The sequence below is a fragment of the Calonectris borealis genome, chromosome 10, assembly GCF_964195595.1.
Source record: "Calonectris borealis chromosome 10, bCalBor7.hap1.2, whole genome shotgun sequence".
Lineage (NCBI taxonomy): Eukaryota > Metazoa > Chordata > Aves > Procellariiformes > Procellariidae > Calonectris > Calonectris borealis.
Window position 1 is genome coordinate 12368991 of NC_134321.1, and position 26401 is coordinate 12395391.

General features: G+C 52.9%; 1 protein-coding gene across 1 annotated transcript in view; it reads right to left on the reverse strand.

Annotated features, from left to right (window-relative positions):
- Positions 1-399: 399 nt before the first annotated feature.
- CHST13 (carbohydrate sulfotransferase 13) overlaps positions 400-26401 on the reverse strand; it is a 31848-nt gene continuing 5846 nt past the window's right edge. The window contains exons 2-3 of the mRNA XM_075158886.1: positions 4835-4917; positions 400-1245 (exon numbers count right to left, since the gene is read on the reverse strand). Of these exons, the coding sequence (XP_075014987.1) occupies positions 400-1245; positions 4835-4917 (929 nt within the window). The remainder of the gene's footprint in view (positions 1246-4834; positions 4918-26401) is intronic.

A 26401-nucleotide genomic window follows, 5' to 3' on the forward strand; every position in this document is an offset into this window, starting at 1 on the left:
GCCGCCAAACAGCCCCGTAAAGAGGAGAAAGACCTGAAGGGATCCTGCCCGAAAAAGGAGCCTTCCCAAGACTTGGATCTACAGAGGAGTCTCTTAGTTAAAAGAAAGTCCCCAGCCAAGGCAAGCCCTCCTACCCAGCAGTGTCCAGTCCCACCACCATCGCCTCTAGATGTTGAAGGGTGGGAGGGAAAGGGAAGGAAAAGCTCCAGCCCCAGTGTTTTAAGAGGTGTCCTCCTTCCAGACCATGCATGAACAAGGCATCAGGATGTGGAGCAGACCATAACGCAGAGGGTACGGGGGAGAAGTCAACCAAGAGATGAGCACAGGGTGGGAGGAGAGGAATTGTGGCAAGAATGAGAGTTACCCAGCTCTCCCTCACCTCTCCCCCCAGCCCCTGCCTCATCGGATGCGGAGATACGAGGGGATGGAGTAATTGAAGAGCAAGTAGTCCATTTTGTATAAATTAAAGAGTCTCCTTTGGTAGAAAGGGCTAATGTCCTGGAAGAACTGGGCCGTCATGTCGTCTGTCGTCCTGGTGGTCTTGGATGAAGACGGGAACTTGACGCTCGTGTCGGCCCCAACCAACTGGAGGATGTAGTTGGCATCTTCGGCCAAGGTCTCATATTTGCCCACCACATCATAGTGGACGATGCAGGGGTGGCAGAGCGAGTGCACCCGCTCCCAGTGCTCGTTGAAGGGCTCCTCCCGCTGTGTCCGTGGATCCAGCAGGTAGTAGACAAACTCCTCAAAGCGCACGTCGTCCCCGCGCTCCAGGGCCTTGTCGCTGGGCTCCTGCCGGTGCCGCCGGATGATCTTGGTCCCGTAGCGCTTGTGGAAGGCCGTGTTGTAGCTGCGGGTGAATTTGTTGCGGTACGCCGAGACCAGGCGCTCAAAGGGCTCCCGCACGAAGATGAACTTGAGGTAGCTGCGGAGGCGGTGGTTGATCTCGGGGATGCTGTACTCGGAGAGGGTGCGCAGGTTGGACGAGACGTGGGCCTCATTGGCGGGGATTTCCAGTGGGTCCCGGTACTTGCCTTGCCCCGTCAGGACCATCATCACCCGCTTCCAGTTAGTGCAGGCCACTTTGGGCACGTAGCAGTAGAGCAGCCCGTGCATGTCATCCACCACCAAGTGCCGCAAGTCATCCGGCTGCAGGAGACGCCGCTTGCGGGTGTAACGGTTGCAGATGTTGCTCAACAGCTCCCGTCTCTGCTGGTGAACCACCTGGAGTGATGACTGCTCAAACTGGGGAGAAAAAAAAAAGAACTGGTCACCAGCTTGCCCAAGCTGATCATGGCCTACACACAACACTTGGCCCACAACTATCCCCACTCCCTCCCCTTTCCTGGGTTTGGCAGTCACCCACGTGGGATTTCTGGGGACACCGTTGACTTTGAAGACAACTTGATTTGGTGCATTTAATCCTTGGACCTGCTGGGGGCAAAACACAGAACAAACCGTGATGAGGAGCCGGATGAGAAGTCAAGTCAAAGGCGGTGAGGGAAGAACAGGTGGTACAGAGAGGGTCAACCACCGAACATTTGTTACAGCACCCAACGCACGCACACGGGGCTAAAGCTCTCCCTTACACCAGTCCCGGGGGGATACATGGCCTGACCCCTCCGGGGCAAAGAGCGCAGCCCCTTCGCTGGCGCAGGGCCCTGCACTCCTCCGGCTGCGATGGGGCATTGCCGCATCGCTCTGACACCTACGCCCAGCGGGCTTGCTGCGAACACCGCAGCCAAGAGGCAGAAACGTGGCACGCGAGTGCAGGCCTGTACGATGAAAATGGCGCGGGTGTGCTGCCAAGGAAGGGCAAGGGAGACGGGTGGAGGAAAATGGTCATTAATGCTGACGGTCAAACCCTGGGGAGCAGATGGGGAGCTGGAGGAGAGGTGGGGTGGCGGGGCATGATGGAGAGGAGTGAGGCGCTGCTGGAGGTGGTGGGGTGGCCTTTCCCAAGGGCTTTGGGTTTCTTCTCCTGAGGGACTTTTTCCACACAGGCCAGTCCGATGCCTCAGCTCTGCTCATAGTCTCCTTTGTCCACAGGGAGGTCCTTTTTCTTTATTCCTTTTGATCCTTGCATCAAGGCCTGGCGGGCTGCTGCATTGGTTTCCCAGGAGCCCAGAGCGCCCTAACCCCTGCCCCAGCTGAACTCCCCCCCTCCAGATTTGGGGACGTGACCTTTCCTGTCATGGTTTTCATCAGAAATCCCAAAACGTCATTAAAACATCTGGGGAAGGAAACCATTTCCAGGAACTCAGAAGGGGAAGGTCCCTTCCTCCTCCTGCCCACTCGCTCCCTGTTTCGCTCATGAGGGTTGGGAGGTTTCACGTTCAGCCCCGAGGTCATCGCTGGGAACTTCCAACGGCCTCGTCCGGGCCACGACTGCTAACGGCTTCACCGCCCGTTTGCTAACCCAGGGCAGCTCTGACCCCGCAGAGCTGTTGCTATAACGCAATGTGATGACCCCCATGTCGCAAGACAACGGTGGCTTTCACTTTGGGGTTGTGAAGACAGTCCCACTGGCGTCACAGGGCACCACGGCAAATGTCTCCGGAGCCTGCAGAGACGTGGCAACCTCAAGATGAAAGGCAAGGGCAGGCCACCTCCTTGGTCCCTACATCCTTGCTGCTGACAGCTGCCATCACTTACGCGTGCCAAAGGACACCCTTTGCCAAGCTTCAGGTGCACCCTCGCTGCTCCCTGGGGGCCCATAAGGGGTTTTGGGAGGCACTAGAGCCTGGGTGAGGCAGTGTTGTGGAGATGGGGCTTTGTAAAGCTCCTGCCAGGAGCTGGGGTCCTGAGACAAGCTGCCCATCCCATGGATGATCCAGCAGACCCGTCACCTTCAGAGGGACACTAACATCTGGGCAAAAATCTCCTCCTGCAAGGGATGAACCACACTCAGACTCTTTTGGATCTCATTTCCACAAAAGAAATAACCTTGTCCAGGTCATCTTAGTGACCACTTTCTCCAGGAACCTGCATGGACAGTAACCTAAGACAGGGGCAGGAGAAAGCATCCCATCCCTGCTCCTTCCACGAGGGAGATGATAAGGGAAAATGCTCAGATGGAGGAAATGCAGGTCAGTAGACTCTAACTGTCACCAAGAGATGACTTTGACATTGTTGGCTACTTGGATGTGAAGAAGATATAGCACCTAGGGACGCGATAATCATAGCTGAAGAGGCATTCTCATGGTACACCTCCTTGCGACACAGTCAAACCTTTCAGCAGAAATTTCTTTTGTTTGGAGGCTCCCCATCTTTTAAGACTGGAAACCCTTTTTGCAAATGCTTAAAAAAAAAAGAAAGAGGCATTTTAATAATGTGATTTTTTTTCAGGTGTTTTTCCCTGCACTTGCGTAATTCAGAACTATTGGACCAGAGAGACAGACAGACAGACAGACACTGTCTGCAGGCATGGCAACAAATAAATGCGACTACTTTTCAACAGCCACCCACTCGAATAAGTGCATGTCTTGCAGTTATTTCAGAGCAAAATTGCTCCCTTCATTTCCTTCTCTTTAAAAGCCAGACAAATTAAGTATCACTTTTAAGGAAATAACACCACGACATTCCAGCAGCGTTAGGGTTTGCTGGCATCGTGGCCCAAGAAGTCCACATTTGCCATTTTGCCCAAAGCAAATGTAATTTGGCTGCCTATACATATAAAAGCATCAAGCAGACAGTAACGCAAAATGTCGTGTATGGAAAGATGATCTGGCTCCAGCTGCAGCGGGCACTGCCGATGGGCAGTGGGGAGGCTGCGGGGATGGCAGCCAGCTGCAGGGACCACCAGCATTGCCCTCTGCTTCTTGGGGGCTGCAGAAGATGACTGCCCTGTGGACATGGGGAGATGCAGGGCACATTTGGTGGCTGGGGCATGTGGCCATGGCCCAGCCCGTTGCACCGGTTGGAGGGTGGTTTCCTGCAGGACTTCCTGCAGGGAAGCTGTGGGCAAGGATCCCTCTGCAAAGACAAGTCTGGTTGCATGGGGGGAAAACCGCCCGCCCACGGGGGGGAAACGCAGCAGAAGGAAACCAACACAACTTTTGCAGCTTCAACCACAAACTCCCAAGCTCCCGTGGAGCTGCTAAAGGGCAAGCGGGACACCTTCCCCGATGCTGGGTCACCGATGCCGGTTGGGCTGCATGCACCGGGGGCTGGCAAGAGCGAGCGCTCCCTGCCTGAAGCGGCGACCATGGCTTGTCCTGCAGCAGACCCTCGCACAGACAGGGACCTACTAAGCCCACCTGGAAGGGAGCGTTTCCCTGCCCAGACTCTGCCTGGCTGCCCCCTTCTCTGCAGGTATAGCTGGCACAGCTCAGGGTGATGGAGAGGACTGAGATGTCCCAGGATTACAAACCCCTCATGGCTGGGTCCAGCTTTATATATGTGTGTATATATATGCATTTACATATACATATGTGTGTGTACATATATAGCTCCCAGCACAGAAACATCTATCAATTATTAGCTCAGAAAGTGCAGCAATGATGCTCTTGCCCTGCTATGATGGCCCAGAGTTGGCTTTGAAATCCTCAGACAGCAAAATCTCTTGGGTTTGCCCAGCTATGGCTCAGCCCACCAGTAATGAAACCATTTGCCCAAGTACCAGCAAGGGCCATAAGCAGTTTTTTATCAACAATTACTCCCCAAGCAGTGTGGTCTTGTCTTTTGGACATGGCCAGAGGTTCAGGCACAGGGACCTTGGGGGTGGTTGGAGACAGCACAGTGCCCCGCACGCCAGAGGGGTGGAAGAAGGGATCAACTCCAGCATCCCACTCCATCTTCACCCCCCCCCATCTCCCTCTCCCTGTCCCCTTACCTGGTCACTCTCGTACAGGGCCTGGAGTGGGCTGCGACCGGCCTTTCCTTGCCAGGTGGATCTCATAACCCCATCTTCTGCAGCTGGAAAAGGAGCAAGAAAAATCAGAGGGGTTGGGAGGGGCTGCTTCCCTCACCCTCTCGGGAGATGCCTAAGTTGGGATGAGGCAACGTCCCCCAAGAAGAGACAAATCCGTTTGGCTCTGGGAGAAGATGCTCAAGCAATGCTTGTCCCTCCCTCTTATTTTTTAACAAAACCTGCAGTTAGGGTTCAAAAGACCTAACCTTTAAACAAATAAAAGACCATAAATAAAGATAGTGGCTTGTTACAATTTCAAGAGCAAGTGGGAACAGTTTGATCCGTGTCCATTTGGGAAATGCCACTGCACGCAGGCTGCATTGGCGAGGGAATGACCCAGGAGGTGACAGGACCCCGTCCAGCATCGCTGCAGCCCCGCGAGGGGCGAGACAGCATCTGTGCTTGGCAGAGATAAGGGGCAGATCCAACACCGGCGGCTCTGTGCTGAGCTCCCATGGGCTCCAGTTTGCACTTCCAGGCTCCGAGACACGGTCATTAACAGACAAATTGATCAGATGCTTTGTCGGACTGGTAAGTCGTTTTAAGTTCTTATTTGCTTTTTTTTTTTTCCTTCCCTTCAAAAGCAGCAACATCTCCTTGAGTGTTTGAAGCTGAAGACAGCCACCCAAGCAGTCCTCACCCCTTCCCTGCCATGCAGATCGGCTGGTTTGATTTCGGAGGTCTATCCGCACCAGCACCAAGCCCGAGGCTGGATCTGGCCAGCCACGAATGCGATGCCGGACACCCAGTCGGTGACAGATGCTCAAGTTCTCATGCTCATAAATTATGTAGGGATGCAACCACCTTCCAGGCTATGAAGCATCCGCTTCAGCTGCCATCCCTCCGCCCCAGGGACCAGCGCAGCGTGGGCAGAACCACGTGGCCTGGATATCCTGAACCTAATGCACGGAGCCAGCCACGACAAGGGCGCAGGCTCTCGCTTGCAGTAACAACTCCAAGCAGCTGTCCCACCTCTCACCCACCCTCTGCTTCTTGTGTCTGACCCTCTCCATTGGCAGAGGATGCCACGATAGTTTTCATATGAGAAGAAGGTTTCTAACCATGGGGGTTGTGCAGCTCTGGACTTGGCTTCCACAGAAGAAATCAGAGAGTTTTAAAATGGAAGTTGTTTTTTCTGAAGGGGATGATAGGACGCATTGTTCAGGAGATTGTGGCCTGGGAGGTTCTTCCAGTCCTCCAAGTTCCTGCTCCTACAGGAGGGACCTTCTAAAATCTCAGAGGGACGTATGTGGTGGGGGGAAAAGCATCTCTCACAAACCATTTCTGGCAACATGAAGGTTTCTAACACAGGCTTTTTGCACGACAATTTGGGGCTCTGGATCTTTTCATTCACTGACCATCACCAAACAAAACCAAATTTGTTATACAAGCCCCAGACGGCATCTTTTTAACCAAATAACCAGAAGGAAAAATCCAAATCCCATCTTCATTTTCATGTGCTTACATTTTGCTTAAATGAAAACTGCTCCAAAGCACAAAGTCACCAGGGCCTAAGCTAAACATTATTCGTTCCTGGAGCTGTAATTAGGGGGAAATGACTGCCTGACCTCGCAAGATTTCATCAGCAGCACATGTACGCTTGTGCGTTTGTGGGAAATGACACTTCCTGCAGCACTGGATTGATCGAGATGTGACTCAACGAGAAGGTACGGTTTCTTCCTCAATCCCCTGTATCAGTTACCCCAGAGGAGGGTGAAACGGCATCTGTGCTAATGAGAGATAAGCGGAAGATCCAACGTACACAGCGCGGGGCTGAGATGCTCGTCCCAGAGGAGCCCCATTTCACATTTCCAGGCTCAGCCCTCTGCAAATGACAGGGAATGAGATTGACCTTGAAAACTCGACTTACTGCAGCTCGAATCTGCAAGCAGAGAGCATTAAACTCGAGTCCCTTTCCTGGACGGGGCTGATAAACTCCTGTTCGATTTAAGAGCGTGACCCTACTGTGGGCTGTCTGCAAGCACCCTGCACCGCAGCAGACACTTGTCCTATATTTAGTAAAAGCAATGCGGAGGCGTTTGTTTTCGAGATTAACACGTGTATCAACCAGAACCTTTCTTACGAGGGATATAAGCAAAGCCTGGGTGGTTCAGGCTGACCTGAAGCTGCTAGAAATGCAAATTGCTTGTGCCGGCGCTGCGCAGCGCTGCGTGGAAACAAGCGCCCAGTGCAGGGTCAGGTCATGGCCCAGGAGGAGCGGGCTAGCTCGGCAGGAGGCTCTTTAGGGTGAACAAAAAGCAAATCTGCAGTAAAGTGGGGAGCGAGCAGAGGTCAGGCAGGTCAAATCCGTGCTCTGACCGCTCTGGGCTGCGCCTTTCGGTGCTGCTGAGGCAGAGGAACAAGCCTGGCCAGGGACTGCTGCACCTCGCATGACTCTTGCCAACAGCCCCAGCAGAAACGTTGCAAAATGGATTTCCTCCAGCCTTTCCCCAGCGCAAGATCTGGCAGAGAACAAGGCGTCTTCTCCGGATAGCAGCAAACCCCCTGGGATCCCCGCTATGTTCATCCTGTACAGGGCTCCAGAAAAAAAGGGGAAGAGAAAAAAAAAAAAGGAAGAAAAGCTGCCAGGCTGCTCCCGTGCGGCTGGAGGAGCCCGGGAGCGCTGAGCTGGCAGGAAGAAGACGCCAGCGCTCCACACTCACTGCATCTTGACGGCTTCTGCTCTCCAAAGCGATGACACCATCCCCTGCCCGGGGCGCTCGCCAAACCCTTCAGAGCAAACGTCTGGCCCAATGGCAGGTTTTCACAAGGCTCCAACTGCAGGAAGTCTCCCCCCTCAGAAACCGTCTGCTCATGCTACACGCGCGTCCCAAGGAGAAAAGCAAACGGGGTCCTGGCTGGGCCATGAGGATGACTTTTGAAGACAGTGTTAAACCCTGTGGCAGAGGGGGAGATGCAGCAGCTGCAACCGTGTGCGGCTCGGCACAGCACCATGCCGGCACCGGTGCATGCGGAGGGCAGCAGCCCATCTGTGTGCCCCGTGGGACCAAAGCGTCCATCCTCTGCAGGGCTGGGGTCAGAGCGGCTGCAAATCCCTGCGGCCGGCAGCGGGTGCTCGAACGGAGACAAGTCTGGGCCGCCTGTACCCAAAGCGTCCCCAAAACATCTGGGATCGCCCAGCAGAGCAACATTGGCCATCACAGCAGCAGGCAGGCCAGGGCTGCTGCGACCTGCCTGAGCCAGCGGGAGGCTGTAGACGGTGATTTAACAGAGTCCAGCCCCCCCAAGACCAGGCTTTGCCACCTAACACAGCTCTGCCCCATGACCCCAAGCCGTGGCCATCCCCTGTTCACCATCCCTCAGCCCCAGCACCTGCAACCTCTCTGCTGATGCACTCCTCTCCCAGTCCTCCCCCCCGTCGCCAGACCCCGGGTCCTCCTCTATGAACAGAGCTCTGCCCTAATTTGAACACAAAACCCCGCTTCCCTGGCTGCTCCTTCTCAACCACCTCATCATGCAATCCCACAGCGCGCTCCCATCCTGGGGTCTCTCCCCATCCCCTCCCCTAATTGCTGTCCCCATCCTGTCCTTGCCTTCACCGCCTACCCCAAGCAGGCAATGGCCCACCTTAGGAAGGCTGAGCTCAAGGGGCTCCACAGCTGGCTGAAATGCACAGCTGGAGAGGAAACCAAACATGGAGGGGGAGACGGGAAAAGGCTCGATTCTTGATCGGTGCCTGTTTCTTCCATCAGATCTGGGATACAGCCTGGACTGTGAGGAGGAGGAGAGAGGAAGGGGACAGATGGGCAATGGCATTTACACATCCCTCTTCTTCCACTCGTTCACACTGAGAGCGAGTCAATCACCCCATCCCCTGTACCACTGGCTTACCCATCCCTGGGATGCTCCTGGGACTCCAAGAAGTTTGGGAGGGCCAAGGAATACTGAAATATATGACAGTGTTGAGGAGAGAGTATCATCAGAGTAAATTAATGGTTCGTGCTGCATTTTGGCACCATGGTCCTGAGTACAGCAGGATCTTCCATCATGGGGGAACTGCCAAGATCTTTGCATCCTGGCTTTCCTCCTGACTTTATAGCTTGTTACTGCGATTCCCAGATTCCACCACATGCAGTGGTAATCCTTGGAAATTTAGCATCGCCACAATTGCATCCGAAAGCAGGGATGTCACTTAGCCAAGGCATATCGAGTTTCTAAAGAGGAGAAAAGATCAACCCTTGGCAACTGCTGGATCACCATTTGGATAACAAGTATCAAGACAGCGTATGTCCATGATCCAAATCCAAAATGTTTTTCGCTGAGACGAGCAGAAGGAAATAGCACATTTGTTCTTTGCATCTTCAAAGGATAAGGCAAGGGAATAGGAGTGATGCAGAGCAAGAGACGGAAACCCCCATGCTAAGGCAGTAACATCGGCCAGAAATCACTGAATAAAATGAGCCTGAAAGGGAGTTCAGGCACATTTTGGAGTCTCCTGTGCTACAAGTGCTTTCAGTCTTTCCTTCAGAGCTTAAAAAGGCAACGCGCTCCTGCCTTCCTTTCCCCCTACAGCCCAGATTTTAGTGCTGTCCCATCAAAACCGAAGCTATTCTCTTGCAGCAGCATGACATCAATACCACAGCAGGATCTGGGGTTTCAATGACTTGCCAGCTCTCTTTGGAAAAGGGAATAGATTTTAAAGCTGTGAATATTTAGGTGTACTAGCGGACTGCGAAGGCAGCCAGACATGTGTGAGGTGAGGGAAAGACTGGATCATGCCCATCCCAGACTTCTGGAAGCACCAGTGAAAGAATTTGCTGTTTTGGCTGCAGAGACTCTTAATTACGGAGGGAGGTTCTCTGCAACCACAACAGCAAATCCAGCGCCTGAATTGAAGAGTTTGGCTAGGAGACAGGATTCAGGCAGCGACAAGTCTGCTAGGCTGACATCAGCATTACCAAGGCTTTAGAAAACAGTCTGAAGGAAAGAAAACAATTACAAGATGTGGGCGCAACTGGATAGAGGAATAAAATCAACATGGCATATACTAAGCGCAACTTATACCCACGTGACCTGACCTGTCAATAAAATAAGCCGTTTCTGTAGATCAAACATACATGGTAGATTTTCACCCAGATATACGTAACGCATGAGATATGACATACCACAGGAAATTAGTACTTCAAACAGAGAAGATGAAGTTTAAAAGGTGAACTGTAAGGGACACAAGCGACTAGAAAGCAGGCAGCATTTAAATGGGAAACACTGGGCAGAAGGCGGATTTCTAGTAAAATATCTCTCAGATTGGCTTTGGGATCAATACTTCAGGAATAAATTGACATAAAAACGGAAAGATACTGATGACGGACAAAGCGTTGAGAAAGGCTGCCATGGCGGGGAGAGACTGAAACACCAAACAGGGAAACTAGAGCTTCGTCCGGGGGACAAAGGGGACCAGGGGAGTGGAAATGCAACAGAATTTAATTTGGAATGTAGGAATTCAGCAGTTTCTGCTACTTTGCTGCTGGAAGTGGCATTAGCTCTGGGCTACCAGCTGCCAGTGTGACAGTCATAAAAAAGGCAAATGAAGTCATGAAACACATCAGGTGAGGTATTTGCCATAGCAGCAAAAAAAGCATGAATACTATTATCCATAGCATTGGTGACCCTCACCTGCAGCACTGACAGCTCTGCTCTCCTGGGACCAAGGCAGATCCAGAGCTGCTGAGAAGGGCTGCGGGGCGACCGGGTGATCCCAGGACTTGCTGCCCCATGGGAGGCTGCAAGAGCTGGATGTGGTATGAGCTGAGCCGGGATGTGATTGTTGCCTGGGAACAGGCCAGCAGAGAGGGACTGGGGGTGTTTCACGTGCAGGGCATCTTCATGCCCACTTGCTCAGGTGCCAAATAGGAAGAGGTTTGGAAACCCCAGATCAGTGGGAGCCTGGCTGAGATGCAGCAGGAGGAATCCCAACTCCTTTTGGGCTGGAGGATGGAGCTTTCAGGCATTTTCCAGGCTGGACCCTGGGGCCACAAGGAGCCAAAACCTCCACGCGTAGTCTCCAATACTAAACACTGGAGAGGGTTAAAACCTGGAGACTCAGTGGTCTCCAGCCAAGGGAAGTGAAGAGAGCACGCATGCCTGCACGTGCGTATGCAACCCAGAGGCCCCAAGGAGCTAATCCTGACCCCACCACTGTCTCCCCGCTGCTGTCTCACAGCCCCAGCTTCGCTTCCTGTTGTGTCTGCGCAAAACCTAAAAAAAGAGAAAAAATAATTGTGCTGCCTGGCCACCCGAAATGATCAGTCTGAGTGTTAATTACAGCCTGCGACTCCCAGCGGGTGAGTGGGATAGGTGCTTGTTTGTCCTGTCGGAAGAGCGAGCTCTCAGGGCAGCCCCTCTTGGGGACATCTGAGAGATGCTCTCTCTCCGACCAAAGAAAAGCTCTGAACTTGAGGGAGGGTGGGGTGTGAATCCATCACATTTGTGATGGATTTGTGATGGATTCTGGATTTGAACATAGGACATGGTATTGGTGACACAGATTGACTGCCTGGCACACATGGCACGTGCACAGGATAAAGAGTTTACGGTGGGAAACAAATAAGAACAATATTACCACTTTATATCGAAAGGAAAACAACACCCAGAGCTCTATAGTGTAAAGGGATCAGCACTTGCTTAAAGTCAGTCACTGGAAGAGCCAGCAATTAGGACCTGGATCTCTTTGTGAGCACAGCAATGAGCTTTTCCAGCTTTGCTGGTTTTGACTCTTCCCCGGCACCTGTCATGGGCGATGAACGAGTGCTTCGGTCGTACCAGTGATTTCCTCACTCGTCCCTGGCTGTAGAAACGCAGCCCCACTTCGTGAAGACAGGCTCCTCGCTATTAAAATAACTGCACCCAAGAGACATGGAGAAGGATCCTGCCATCTAACTTAAGAAAGGATATTGAGACTGTGTTATTCAAAGCCAAATCCTAGCTGCAGCCACTGGCTGCTGAATCTGTCCAGTTTTTGATTTTAACATCCAAGAGGAAAAAAAAAAAACAAAAAGAGAGAGAAAAAGAAAATAGAGCTTGACAGCAGCAGTGATAGATCCAGACAGTTCTTGCAGTCTGAGCTTGGTTTTCCCTCCCGGTTTGATAGGAAAGCCTGGGACACACTGCCCTGTTGGCAGCTGGACACTTCAACTGTGTGAGGATGGTCCAGGGCACGGAGGCCAAGAAATCACATATGGAAGCAGCAGTTGAACCCCTGGGCAGTGGCCCGTGGTCTGGGTGAAGAGCTGCTCTGCCTGGAAGGATCAGAGCTATTGGGTCGAACAGTGCTGGTCTCAAGGAAGCAAAGTTTAAGTCTAGGAAGTTCTGGCTTTTATGCTTGGGCTTGTACTGGTGGAGAACACATTTGCTTTATTTCCACCTAAGCACAAGGGTTGATTGTTGTTTTGGTTTTTTTTTTTTTTAAAGATACTTTTCAAAACAAGGATGATGTGGGATCCCTAACACCACAATCACCCACCAAACTCCAGACCCAAAAACTTAACACCGCTGAAGGCAGTGACCTGTTTGATGGAGAAGAGGACCAAATTAGCGACTGCTTGCTTTCTCGCATGCTGCATTCAGCTGTGCAAAAGTGTGGTAATTCTGGCATTCACATCCTTAGGCATCTTCAGAGTTAAGGGAGCACCTTTGGGAATTAAAAGCAAAAGCCATTCCTATTTTTATTCCTACAGGAAGGTTTTGATTTGGGAATTCAAATTTTTGGCTTCAGCAAAGAGGCAAATCCAATCAACTTAGATTCCTGCAACTGCTCATTTTTACTGCATCTAAAAAGCTGGGGATACAGACAACAGAGGCTGAATTAAAATGCTAGAGAAGAAAGGAAAAGAAATCTAACAAAGCCACATGCTTGATTTGCTTAAATGCATCCTTCACCTTTGTGAATTCAGACACAACCACCTCCGCTGTGTGAAACAAGAAGCAGGAGGTGTAACTTGCTGGGCTTCATCCAGGTGTTTGCTCCCAGCACCAGCTCAGTGGCTCCATGAATTGCCCCAAAAAACTCAAGTCTGCTTAAGCACCTTCTCTGCCAAGGCTGAAGATCTCCCACACACAATGTGGGGAGGGGGGACATGGCTGCTGTGCGAGGCCACATGATGAGGGGGTGACCACAGCGCAAGAGCGCAGCAAGACATGTCCTCTAGCACGGCTGCTCAGCCGCAGCGCCCGCTTGATTTGCTGTTCTTAAAGATGGTAAACAGACAGCAGCCCTTGTCCCCCGTCACGCTGCTGTGTCACACCGGCAGCCACCTCCAGCGGGTTAGGTGGGACCCTGCCTCTCACCATCTTGCGGCACCACTGGGAAAATGTGTATTCCCACGGCTCACAAAGGAGAAGGGAACATCCCAAGGACTTTGGATGCGGGGCACAGGACTTGAGGCCATAGTGTGGGAAATCTGGGGTGGATGGCAAATGCCAGAGAGGTCTCGCAGGCTGAGGCTGCACAGGAGAGTGGCAGTGCGAAGGCGGGAGCTGTACCTCCCGCTGGGGGAGGGCCAAGAGCATCAGTCACAGCTAAGAACATTGATCCCTGAATCTGCAGGACATGACAGGCACCGTTCTGCCCCGAAAAGTGAAACAGTAACACGACCGCGCTCAAAGACCTCAAGCAAGCGCTTGTTCTGCAGTGCAGCCCCAGCCACTGCCTTTCTGGGCATGCAGGGGGTCGGCGAGAGAACCAGGGGATGCCCGAGGCATTTCAGACTTGCCTGGCAGCCTCCAGACCTCTGCCGAGGGCCTGCGGGAGCCACCGGGGCTGAGAGGACCTGGAAGGAGTTCTCTTACCAGGTAGCAGACCAAGTTTCTTCCTACATCTCCAGAGCTGAGGTTTGTCCCCTGGACAGCTGATGGGTATCTCTGCACTTTGCTTACACTCCGGCGGTAGGAGATTGTGCCCCTTGGGCACGCTCAGAGGTAGCGGGCAGCATCCGTGCCCCGTTCTGGCAGGTACTGGGCAGCAGAACACATAGAGGACTAAGCATTTTGGGGAGACGGAGCGTTTCATGGTGAACAGCAATATTCAGACAGGCATAAGCAATGGCAAAAAGTAACCAGCCCGATGGAGAACCACCAGAAGAGACATTTTCTGATCTTTCCCCAGGCCTCTTCCATGCACAGCGCTGCTCCCCAAGCAGTCGCGTTACAGAAAAGGGGAGAGCTTGACCTGCGATAGCCCCAGCTGAGTCCACCTCACACAGCTTCCACGTGGCGGGTAACAGATCCCTTTGGAGCAAACGCTGTATTTGACCTCTTGTTTATTCTGGGGCTGCGCCAGCGAGTGGTGAGCAGGAGGAGCGATGGAGGGGAGCTGTCATCAACTCACAAAACTCTGTAGCTCTAATATTTACAATACAAACGCACATGTCTTGTTCCAGACCCACATCCTCTGTAGCTCAGGAAATGCCCCCGTGGCCCTTCCCATCTTTGCTCCTCTTTATCTGGTGTTTTTCTCCCCAGTTATAGCTTGTTCTGTCTGTTCTGCCTTATGACAACGTGCTCTTGCAGAGGCTCAGAACAGACACAGGTGACCGTTCGCACCATCAGCAGTGAGCAGCGAGTGACTCATGTGCAGGAGGTTATGTGGACATGAGCAACAAGTTGCCACCTAACGCAGCCCCGAGCAGTGTGGTCACAGGTAGACCCACCGCCGTCCGCCTCCGATATTCCCCCTGCTGACGAACAAGCCGGTAATATGTAACCCAGCCTATTCCGGACAGCCTGCCCTCTGCTCTGCGGGCCAAGCCTCGGCAAAGGCTGGCTGGCTCTGCATTTCTCTCTGCTGAGGTAGAGGCGGCGTAGAGTCTGTCTCAGCTCACTTGTCAGGGAAAGCGAGCAATACTCTGTTCTCCATCAGACCTGCCCCTGCCAGCTCTTCTCCCACTGCGTGCAGCAAAGCGACAACCCGGAGCATCCTGGGGAGCAGCAGAACCTTCCCCTTGCCTGCTCCCGAGCACTTTCAGGCATTATAGCAGAGCCAAGCAGCAGGATACCGCTGAGCTGACCAGCTAGGGACGGCTGAAACAACCGCACAGGGTGCCCACGCGTCTGCACCAGGACCCAACTAATGCCCTGATCCCGTACACCTCTCCCGGGAAGGACGGGCAATGGGAGCATTAGGAACAGGACCTCCAAGGGGAGCCCAAGGTCTGTAGCTGGTCCTACCCCTGCGAGGGTCCTGGAGCAGGTCCTTCCCAGATACCCCAGCCAGGCTAATGCAGCATATCAGAAGGGCCGGACTAGAGTCACCGTTGTGATCCTGCTTCCTGGAGCAGGTCAGCAGGCAGGCACACCCCTGTCCCCTGCAAAACCACCACGTGATTTAATGGCATCCCCCTGTGTCACCAGCTGAGCCACAACCCTCAGGCATCAGCATGGGACCTGGAAGCTCAGCTGTCCCTCTGAAACCACTGGATAAGTGTCTTCTTCACTAGCACTGCATCCTAACTCTCAGGCGCAGAAACTGCCTCCAGCTAGCTTGCCTTTTTGGGCCATACAACTCTATTTTCAAGCACAGACACCACCTGGATGTTGTCAGCCCGGTTATCCCCAACAGCAAAGCCCCATCTCCAGCCCGGCGCCATCTCTCACGAGCAGCATCGCAGCAGCTCTGCAGCTGTCACTTGTGTCACCCCCTGCCCCGCCGGAGCACAGACAACCAAAATACAACTGTTCTCGCAGGCATGGGGAGTAAAACACACACGAGAGTCTGAAGCTCATCTGCTTGTCCATCAGAGGGCTTAACGAAGGGTATTTAATTTCTCCTAACATTACAAGACTGCTATGAGTTTGTATAAGGCTCAACAGCACCCACACAACATGGTGGGCTGGAAAACACATACCTGCTCACTTTGGGGCTGAGCAACAGATCATTGGAAGTTTGGGCTCAGGTGGTGCAACACACCCTTGAGAGGTCCTGCTGAATCAGCCAAGTACAGGATCGTGCCCAGCCTGCCGGGCCTGCTCCCCACGGGACTGGAGAATGCCCCAGTCAGCGGTTCATGTGGTCCTGACTTAAAGCTGTTTCATTCAGCAGAAATTTAACCAACCGAGTGACTTGAACTTGGCTGGATCAGACAGAACCGAGTCCCAGCAGCACAGGGATGCTTGAAAGCTTAGCTCAGGCTTTTTTCCCCACCGCTACACATTTTCTCCCATCCCCCCTAGCCCTTTTGAAACAGCCAAACCAAATAATTACCCCCCCCAGCACTCTCCTCGCCTCCCGGCACTTAGAAACTGCGGAGGGCTAAACAGAGATGTGTTGCAAGGAGGTTACCCACAAAGCTAAGGGCAAAACCACAAATAAAAGCAGCTCGGAGGCAAACCTGAGCAGGGCAAGACAGGACGTGCACGTGAGGAGGTTTACACAGAGAATAGCCCATGTGCAACAGGCACCATGACCTGCAGCAGTGAAAGACAAATCTCCTCTCCCATCAGCTCGGACGGATGAACCTGCACACATTTGCATATGGGAGAAGGTGGTTTTGCAGCACCACAGGCACCCGGGTCACCTAGAAGTGATGTTATAGCTGCTATGATAAAGTACCATTTCAGGGCAAGATGAGGGAGGGGTGCAGAGGAGGGATGAAGGCTGCACAATGATCCACCCTCTTCCTCTTCTCCAGTACCTGGATAAAACATGTCCCATCCCCATGGAGCCAATGGAGGGGTCTTATCAGCCCCTATCACACAGACCCTCCTCCCCTGGCAATCTCCCCCTTTTCCCCAAATGATCCTTTTGGCTTTCTGAGAAGCTACTTAAGGCCAACTCCAAGCAGCCACAAATGGCTCTTGAAGCGTGATGGGGCATCCCATCTCCAGCACCCATCTTCAGCCCACGTCTCTGCTGATGAGGCACCCCCAGTACCTCTTCCCAGCCACGTTCCTCAGAAGAGGTACCACAGGCAATGACCTCTGAGGTGACACTTCCCATTCTGAGGAGGCCCAGCTGTACAAACCTCCTAGATAAGAGCATTTCCTAACCTCCTTCCACCAAATGCACATGCTCCACAGCTACTATCCCCAGGGACAAACCCTTCTGCAGCACTTCCATGCTCCAACCACACAGTTCCTGCACACACAGAGATCTGAAGGTATTGGGGATCCCCCGACCGCACTGTTACAAGGTGTGCATGGGCTCTCCCCAATGCCCGAGATGACTGCCTCTGGGAAGGAGATGAAAGGAGGGCTCACCCCCTAAAAACAATACCCTTGTTTGCAGCAATAACACCGTGCAGCTTCTCCAGAGCCCCAGGGCTGTGCCACCAACTGGATGGTGATGGCAGCCAGGCTCCCTGGCACTAATGACAGTCTCCTCTAGCCAAGAAACACACTCTAAGAGGGGACAATGAGTCACTGTTTTACACGGGATAATTCGATGGACTGCACCGCCTTCAACAGGAAAAATCATTCACTCTTCTCGGGATGTGCCCTGCTGGCTGGAAGGCAGCGGTCCGTGGGCAAGGGAGGGATGAGGGGGTGTGATGCCTCCAGGAAATGTTAATTCAGGGTGTGGATGAAGGTCCTAAGCTATTCTCTATGGAAAATGATGGATGGGAAGAGCCACGCAGAGGGGTGAGTACACGTCCTGCTCTCATTCCAGCCAGACAGGGAACGAATGAGCCTGCCAAAAGCAGCAGTGGTTGTGGTGAACGTCTGGGGGTGGAAATGCATGGCCTCAGGGAACTGAAGGGGGACAAAAAAATCCAAGCACACCTGCCTCCACCTGTGTGTGAGATCCCTGATGTCTGTGCGCAGTCGTCTGCTGTCTGGGTCCCCATGTGTGGGGACGGGAGTGCCTCTGGCACGTGGCATCGGGGGACGGAGCGGCAGCAAAGCTGCATCACCTGTCTGTCTGATACTGGGGCACTTTCACCATCCACAAAGTGCAAATTACTCCCAACATGGGGCCCTCACGCACAGAAATATGAGGGCAGATAGGTTTCCAGCCTGCTGGCAAAAGACAGATGGATGCTCCCTGCTTCCTCGGTGCGGGGTTGCAATGTCCCTTGTCCATGACTGTCACCTACCCATAAACATTTCCACGCTTGATGACTTATGCTGGATGCAATAAAACTGCACACAGCAGATACGGGGCATTCATTCAGCCTCCAGCACAAAGGGCCACCAGCACTAAGTGCCACCAGACTTCAGGTTTCCCTGTCTGGACCCAGCTCAACACAGGCACATTGACTTTCATAGGAAAATGCCTCAGCCCAGCCTCCCAAATGCTGTGGCAACCTTTGCAGGGCAGGCAATGCCACTGTGCCAAGAACAACGGCAGACGCCTCCTGAAGGGCTGGCGAGACAGAGCCAGCAGCCTTGCAGCTGACCTGACCCCCTTCCCAACCACAGCCTCCCGCTGACTTTTCAGTGTCTTCTCTTCTAGCTCAAACATGCCCCGACCAAGATCCTGACCAAGATCCTGACCAAGAATCGCACCTAAACAGGGTTTTCTGACAGGTGACACACAGGGCGGGCACAGAAGACCTATTTCACATCACCACCCCCATCCTCCACTGAAAGGATGCAGAAAATACCTCTCCAACGGGCAGCTTCTTTATTCTCACTCCTCAGGGTCTGCTGTCCCTTTGGCACAGACCACGGCTGGAGACAAGATGCTGGGCGAGATCAACCCCTGCCGCACCACAGCCTGCGTGCCCCATTCAACACCACATGGGGCGTGGGATGGGAGGGGGGCAGCGGTCCAATATTCAGAGCTATTTGGATTTTTCTCCAAACCACTAAAAAAGAGAGGTCTCTGCTGAAAGCACTCCAAAGATACATGGCAAGCACTGCCGACAATGTAATCTCCACTGTCCATTTCTATTAAACCTCTCACAGATGTCACAGGAACTGGTGCTGACTTTTCACCATCCGAGGCGTGCAAGCGCTGCCAGCAGCAAAGCTAGCGCGACCCTGCCTGCAGCCCCCCGCCAGCGCCCTTCGGAGGGGCACTTCCCAGCAGGCTGTTTGCGTGTCAAAAGAGACAATGGACTCGTGTGTGCCTTTTGCTTCTCGTGCCTGGACGACAAACCCAACCCACAGAGCTTCATATTTGCAGTGCAAACTCAGCACTCTGCAGTTAACACTGGAGCTGAGAGACGGTTTAGCATTAATGCGTTTGCAGCCAACTCCGTCTTCCATATGCTGTACACAACTGCTCAGACAGCAGCCACAAAGGCGGCTAGGAGATTTGAGGGGGTGTCGTCAGATGTATGTATTTTTTCAAGCTGCTACAAAAAGAACATTAAACTTCTGACGTGAGATTGTGTCTGAACATCCTGCACTACTGCTGATTTCTGCTGCATGTCACGCACACTGGGCAGGAAAATAATTATCTTTCTAACTTCATTTTTTGCCTTTTCCTACCTCCCCGCCCCCCCAACAGGAGACTGCTCAGCCTTTAACAACTCCCAGGAAGAGGCTCCTGAAACCTGAAATCCCTGGACTGTCCAGGCTTCAGCCAGATGACTCCTGTTTAGGTAGTGCTGGCCGTACCCAAGCCAGTGCAAGGACCAGCAGTCACGGTTCCAGAAGCGACTGTGATTCAGAGATCTGGCTGCTGGACATGCTTTAAAATCACTTGAGCATTACTCTTGATCCAGGGACGTCTACTTAGGAAGAAGTTATTGCCATTGCCATTAGGAAGAAGACACTAAAATTACATATGGAAGCTCCTTGTTTTCTATATAAAGCGTCATGAAAGCTCTTTCCTCTCAGCTCCTACTTTCTCGCACAGCTTATTTTGCCTTTGTGTTTCTGAAGGTAATTTTTCTTCCTTTGTCACCGATGGCACCTCTTGGACCATCACAATGTCACCAGCCATACCCAGGCACAGGGGCTGGCACAACTGGCCCTTGGCTGTGTGGCTCCCTCCTCCCCAGAGACGGGGACGGCTCAGGCTCTGTTTTTCAAGGAAGGCTTTGTTATTCCGATTTAGTCAACTTGAGTCAAGGATCAGCCAGGGAAATTCTAATCAAGTGATGGAAAAGGGTGACAGCTATAGGATTAGCTCACAATAAATCATGCAGAGAGGGAAATAAAGAATCCAGCTGCTTCAAGCAACCTGCCAAATGCCACAGCATCATCTCTGGGGATCAGAGCAGGACCAGAGCCAACGGCAGCTGGTCGGGACACTCTGTCCCATCCAGTGGTTCCTCCTAAACCCACATGTGCCCTCAGTGGCAGGAGGCTCTGGTCACCTGGTTATCAGCCTGAGGCAGATGTCAAGGAGGTTTAATAGAAGGATCATAGGCATTTGAGGTGGTGGGATGTATTTCTCTGGGGCGACATGCTTAACTCTCTGCTGTCACAAGCAACACGATTGAGGTCTTTATAGGAAACAGAAAATTAACAGTATCCAGCAGGAATATAGCCTCTGTCAGCAAATAGAATATCTGTGCATGAGCACCACGCAACCTTCTGTTTTCAAATGGTTAATTCCTCCTACAAGCCAAGCTAGAAGGTTTCCAAGAGCAATTTCTTTTCCCCATTATGCCTGTCGCTCTCCTGGCCCCGGCTGGCTGCTTGCATATATAATGCAAGCCTGAACTGCCAGCATTTCCATTCCTTGTCAATAAACTCCTCCTTTCCAGTCTGCTGCTCGACAGGAATTGCAGCAGAAGGGCTTGCGCTGGCAGTGCCAAGGCACAGATCCCTGCCGGGATGCACAGGGGCTGATTTTCAACTGGCAACCAGAGACCCACGTCTCCCCTGCACACCCGCACACTGGTGGTCTCCATACCCCTGCAGGCTCCCATCGCCGGGGCAGGCTCAGGCAAGCCACAGCTGCAGAAAGCTCTTGGGCTCAGCCAGCCGCATCGATCTACCAAGCCAAGAGCCCATCTGCACCAGCCTGCTGCCTTCTGCTCAGGTGCTGAGGCCACAGCAGGCCAGGGTGCTGGGGGATCAGGCTGGACTTGCTCAAAACCTGCCTGCAGTCAGGTCTGGTTCAGGCAGATGCTATTTGTACCCTCTGAACATAGGCTACCTACACACATACAAGAAAAAATGAAGTCTCTCTAACGTCATATGGCTCAAAGACTTGGCTGCTGAATACATTTCAGGCCATCTTGTCAGCTCCGCACATCTGGAATTGATGAAAGCCCCAACAAGCAGATCTTGGAAAAAATGCACAGTCAGCAAACCCTTCCCAACGCACCACCTTGCACGCAGCCGCTCCCCAGTTTCGTTTCACGGCTCTTGCCCCTCTGCAATCAGCAGGGGCAGCAGAGGGTCTGTGTCCTGTCTTTCTACATGACAGCAGGTCGTTAACCTGTGAGACTGACTGCCACAAGATACAGAGCAAGAGGCTTTACAATGCGTTGAAGAGGTGCATGAGCTTGCAGAGGAGGACAGGAGCTAATTACAGCCTGCTGGAGACTAGGGAGAACCATCTCCAGCACACAACTTCCTATCACATGGCTCCTTGTGCCCACCTCTGCTGCATTTAGTAGTGGGCATTGCCTGAGGCTACCAAAGAGCCCTGTCTCCCCAGCCAGCAAGTTTAACAGAGGATACATACATCTCCAGTGTCATTGCAGCACTGAGACGCAACAGATCCAGCATCACTGGTAGCAACTTGTCTGAGCGGTGGTTGGATTTATCTCCCTCTTGCTGGCCAAGCCCCGAGAATAGCTGTTAGCAGCAGGTGCTCTGAAGACATCTCTTTTCTTTTTACAGGGCATGAGGAAGGTCTAATGGAGACCTCAGGAAGAAGGGAACCCACCCAGCAGCAGCCGTTCATGGGCAACTGAAGCAAAACTCCACCAGCATCAAGTCAGCCTTGTTTCAGTCTCAGAGTGCCTGTGCCTGCTGATCCTATTAAGCTAACAGGAAATCAATCTCTCTGATACTGCCAGGAGTAAACCTGGAAAAGACCCAGCTGTGAATATGCTACCCCTGCACCCTTGCCAAAAGGAACGGCCCGGTTCTGCAGATGTCTGCAGGACTGAACTCGCCGCCTTCTCGTGCCATGGTGAAACATGACCGTGCAGAGATGCTCCCCGCGGGCAGGGGAGGGGGGCAGAGCCGCACGCTTGCAGGGCATCAGAACAGGGATGGGGAATTGCTGAGGAGCTTCTGACCTCCAATGAGTTTGTGCTAATTTTGCAGGTCCCTGCCTTGAAGGAAGCCCTGTGCAACAGGGGAGCCAGCCCCAGAGACACCCACACCCGGCGGCTCCAAACAAACATCACCTTTGAACCTCATGTCAACATTACCCATCTTCCTGCAAGGTCAGTAATTCACGGCACAGAGCAGTGAAGCAACACCTGGCCAGAGAGCGGGCTTGGATCAGGTTTCACGTTAGCGGTGAGGTTGCAAATCCACAGAGAGAGCAGCGCTCCCAGACAGACAACTCCAGGGGATGGCTCAAACCTGCTGCCGCTGCTCCCTCCCCGGAAGGGCTGGGAGAGCAGCCAGGAGATGGAGGGTTATTAATCAAGTGGCATTTACAAAGAGAAGAATAAGCTGTGAGCACTGTTGGGACAAGAAGCCAGGACTCGTGGCCTCAGCATCCCTCCATACCACAGAGGTGGCATGGGATGGGAAGGGACCCGTGGGTCACGACATGCCCTGGGCACTGCCATGCATGTCCAAAACGCTCACCGGCACATCTCCTCCATGCACCCGCACCATGGGTAGAGCTGCCAGCGCCTGCCTGAGGCTAGAGACTTGCTGATCTGCCACTTGAGCCACTGCAGCGACAGTGACACCTTCAGAAGAGACTTTCTGGGTAGAAAGCAGCTTCAAGTCCAGCTGGATAATACTCCAGGGGAGTCTATGAAAATTAAGTCACATTATGAAAAAGCCGGGTCTCCCCAGCATCGGGTGCTTCTTCAGGACAGCGGGTCTCAGCACCTGTGCTCAGCCACGGTTTGTTTACATGGCCAGATAACAGCCCCATCCGAGCACACCACCAGTCTCGGATCCAGGGCAGTGTGGTTTGCAGCATCTCCCGCTGCGGAAACAGCTTCGCAATGTGACACACCACCACGAGGGTTCGGTGACGGCAATCAGGCAGAGCAGCACCGCTGGGAACACTGAATGCATTTGTCTCTCATCACTCCAATGCATCAGGGAGGATCATTGATAAGGTGGAGGTAAAGTAGGACATGGTAGCAGAGAGGAGGACAAACAGGCTTGAAGGAGGCAGGCTGGGCTGTCCACGGGGCTGGGAATGGCTGGTGTTCGGAAAGCCCAGCTGTAGGCACAGGAAGCTCTTGCCGCTGTGCAGAGAAGGACCGGAGACTCCGTGGGATGGTGTATGCAACTGGGACAGCAAAAGTAGGCAGACACTGAATCCACATGCACTCACACCCTCAAAACCAGGTCCTCAACCATTTTTAATACCCAATGGTGATTTTTATCTCAGCATAGAGCTGCCAAAGGATGTGGGTTATGCGGCCAGGCTTTCCGGCACGGGTAGATGGTGATGAGCCACCTCGGCTGCGGATGTAGCTGCCGAACCCAAGGGTGACAGAGCTGCAGCAGTACTAACCCGTGGGGAGAAAAACTGCTTTCTTCTCCCAGGAAAGACCAACTCCCAGCTCTTCCCAGCCGAATTCCCATCAGTCTGCCTGCCCATAAATTTAGAACTGGTTTATCTAATCACAGCTCATTCAAATATTAAGAGTTCAGGGGCACTATGGGGAAAACAGAAGCAGCCAGGCCAGCCAGCCTGTTCCTCTGCCAGGCTGCAGGAATTCCCCACTGGCTGGTTCAAGGCTGGACACCTCTGTTGCCTAAAGCTAAACATGCTCAGTGCCATCCCAGCAAGCTAAAGGGAATGGATTTGCGCGAATTGAACAGATTTTGAATTTCTTCCCCAAGACAAGGAAGATCTGGTCTATCTAGAAACAAAATTCAGGCTTCTGCAGATCTTTGCCTCTGAGCTTTCAAAAGGTGGCAGCTGGAAAGGGTTACAAGGTAGGGATCTTCCGAAAGCATATTCACCCCAGCTACCCCAGCAAGGGCTGTTGCAAAGGGCCAGGGAAAAATGAAACCTGCTCAATAGCATTCAAAAGAAATGTTGGGGGAGAGCTTAGCTTCCCTCACACTAACCTGTCCACCAGCAAGCCAACATAAAGATGTCCCCACATCCACGGGTCCTGCCAGGCTGGGTGGGTCAGCAGGACAGCTCCAACAGATCTCCAACAGCATGGCAGGGGTCCAGATCCCATGCAGCGTTCTTGAACAGCCATTCACAAACTTTTCACACCGAAAGGCCATTTTTTAAGCAGCTGCCCAGAGCGAGTCACAGCGATGCCTGGGCTGACACTGAGGTGTACTTGCCAACTGCAGGGGAGCGTGCGTGCATGGGCCAGTGCGGTGTGTTTGCTTTTTGCAATCGCTGTCCTGTCTGCGGGGCTCAGACTGTAGGTTCCACAACATTCTTTGAAAGCACACTTCAGGGCAATACTGTACTCTGTCACATTCGGCGCAGCAAGAGGGTAGCAGAAATTTAGGGGCTGTTAAATGGCGGGGTGGTGGTCAAGGATATTAGCTGCTGCAGGCTCATCTGGCTACGAGGTCTCCTTGGCTTGCATGGCTCCATGCAGAGGGGAACAGGCACTGCTGGGTGCTGAAACCAACCGTGCTGCCTCCTGCAAAGTCTGTAGACGTTCCAGTGCCTGGCTGGTGCCACTGCAGCCCCGTTTGCTGCCCAGCCAGCACACTGCGTCTCCTGACAGCACGAGGCTTGTGGTGCAGTTGTCACTAGGGAATGTTGGGCATCACTTCTGCACAGGACCCGAGTCGCACAGAGCCACTTCTCACACCGTGTCCTTTGGCTCCCCTTCCCTTCCCTGTTCTCATGCATGCTGTGTGCTCCCTCAGAGCACCATGCTCTCCTTCCAACACAACAAACGAAGCATCAGCTTTGCTCCCGGGCTCATTAAAACTATAACAGAAACAAAATCAAACCACATGTCCTGGTGCTACCTCCTATACTGGGTGATCTCCTGTGAAGGACATGCAGAAAGAGGAGTTTAGCTGAGCAGTGGCCACCCAGCTCCTGGGGATACAGAGCAACACTTTCTTCCCACCTTTGGCCATGTAGGGCTTTGACTTGGACTGAGATTTTGGCTTCCCAGTGGAAGCCACAGGCAATTGGGAAATGGAGAACATAGCGAGTCCAGGCTGCAGAGGAGACATTTGGGGGTTAAACCCTGTTTATCAGAGCTCTACAACTGATTTTACTGGATAATTTACTGGAATTACATGGGGTGCAAACCTGCAGCAGAGCAAAAACTGGGCTGGTCAGAATAAACCTCGACAGCCAGCAATGAAGCAAGGATCCCAGCACCTGGAGATGAGCATCAAGGAAGGGGAACATCCACATAGGGCAGCAGTGCGTGTAGGGTGCACTTAGCAATACCTCCCATCATCCAGCCCTGCCGGAAGGGTTTTACTGCCAAGGAGGCAGTTGGGTTTGAAGAAGGGAAAAATTAAAAGATCCATGTGAAACAGTGGAGAAATCACAGAGGGCTTGTTGTTGAATATAGGCCTGTCCCAAAGGTGCAGATCCAGACAGGAGACAGAGACAGGGTGTCCTGGTTTACAGCAGTGCAAGCTCCGCAGATGCAGGTACATGTATGGGAGAGAACAGACTGGTCTGAACTGGACAGCAGAGGCTGGGAATACGGGGTTCAACTCTCCACTGACACCAGGCCTTACCACCACTCACAGATGATTTTACTGAGGGCGAAAAAAATACTCCCAGCTCTTAGGGTAGCTCCATTTGTCTCTGTTCTCAGCATCAGTGCAAGCCGTGCAGCGAAGGCGGGACCTAGGCATGGTGATGTTGCCTCCCTCTCAGACCACTAATAGTCTTCAACTGCCTTTTAACAAGGAAAGTTTTGGGCATTTGCCCAGCTGTGTCTCAAAGCCTCAATGTGAAACATCCCCCCCTTGGCCCCACAGAGGTATTTGGGGAGTTAAGCTCTCCTTTGGGTACTCAGCTCCGAGGGGGAGTAATGGGAGTTAAGCACCTAACGCCTTTGTAGTTTCTTGGCTTCTGATAGCGAGTCCTGGGAAAGACAGCTGTGTTTGCACTGGGATTAAGGTGGAGGGTTTGTTACAATCTCCATTCAGATGCTTGCGGGAAGCAAGGACCAAGAAAGAAAATCCAGCACGTAATAAATCCCAGCACCCCCAGGAGTGCCCTGGCCCCTGCGTGAGCGCTTGTTTCCCAGCCTCAGACCTGACTGATGATCATCAGAAAGTCCTTCCTGCACCAACACAAGCAAAGGTCCTACTGCTCCCAAAAGATGTTTTTGTGGAGTCCTTTTTGCAGGAGTGCTGGGGTTTTGGGAGTGGGGACAAAGCAGAAAGCGCGGGTGCAACGTTCTGCCAGAGAGAAACAGCCGGGCTGGGATGCCCGAGGGATGCGGGACCAGCGAACGCTGGTTCCACCTGGCAAAGCCACCCAGACACGAATCTCTCCTGCAGGCACAGAGTTAACTCCTG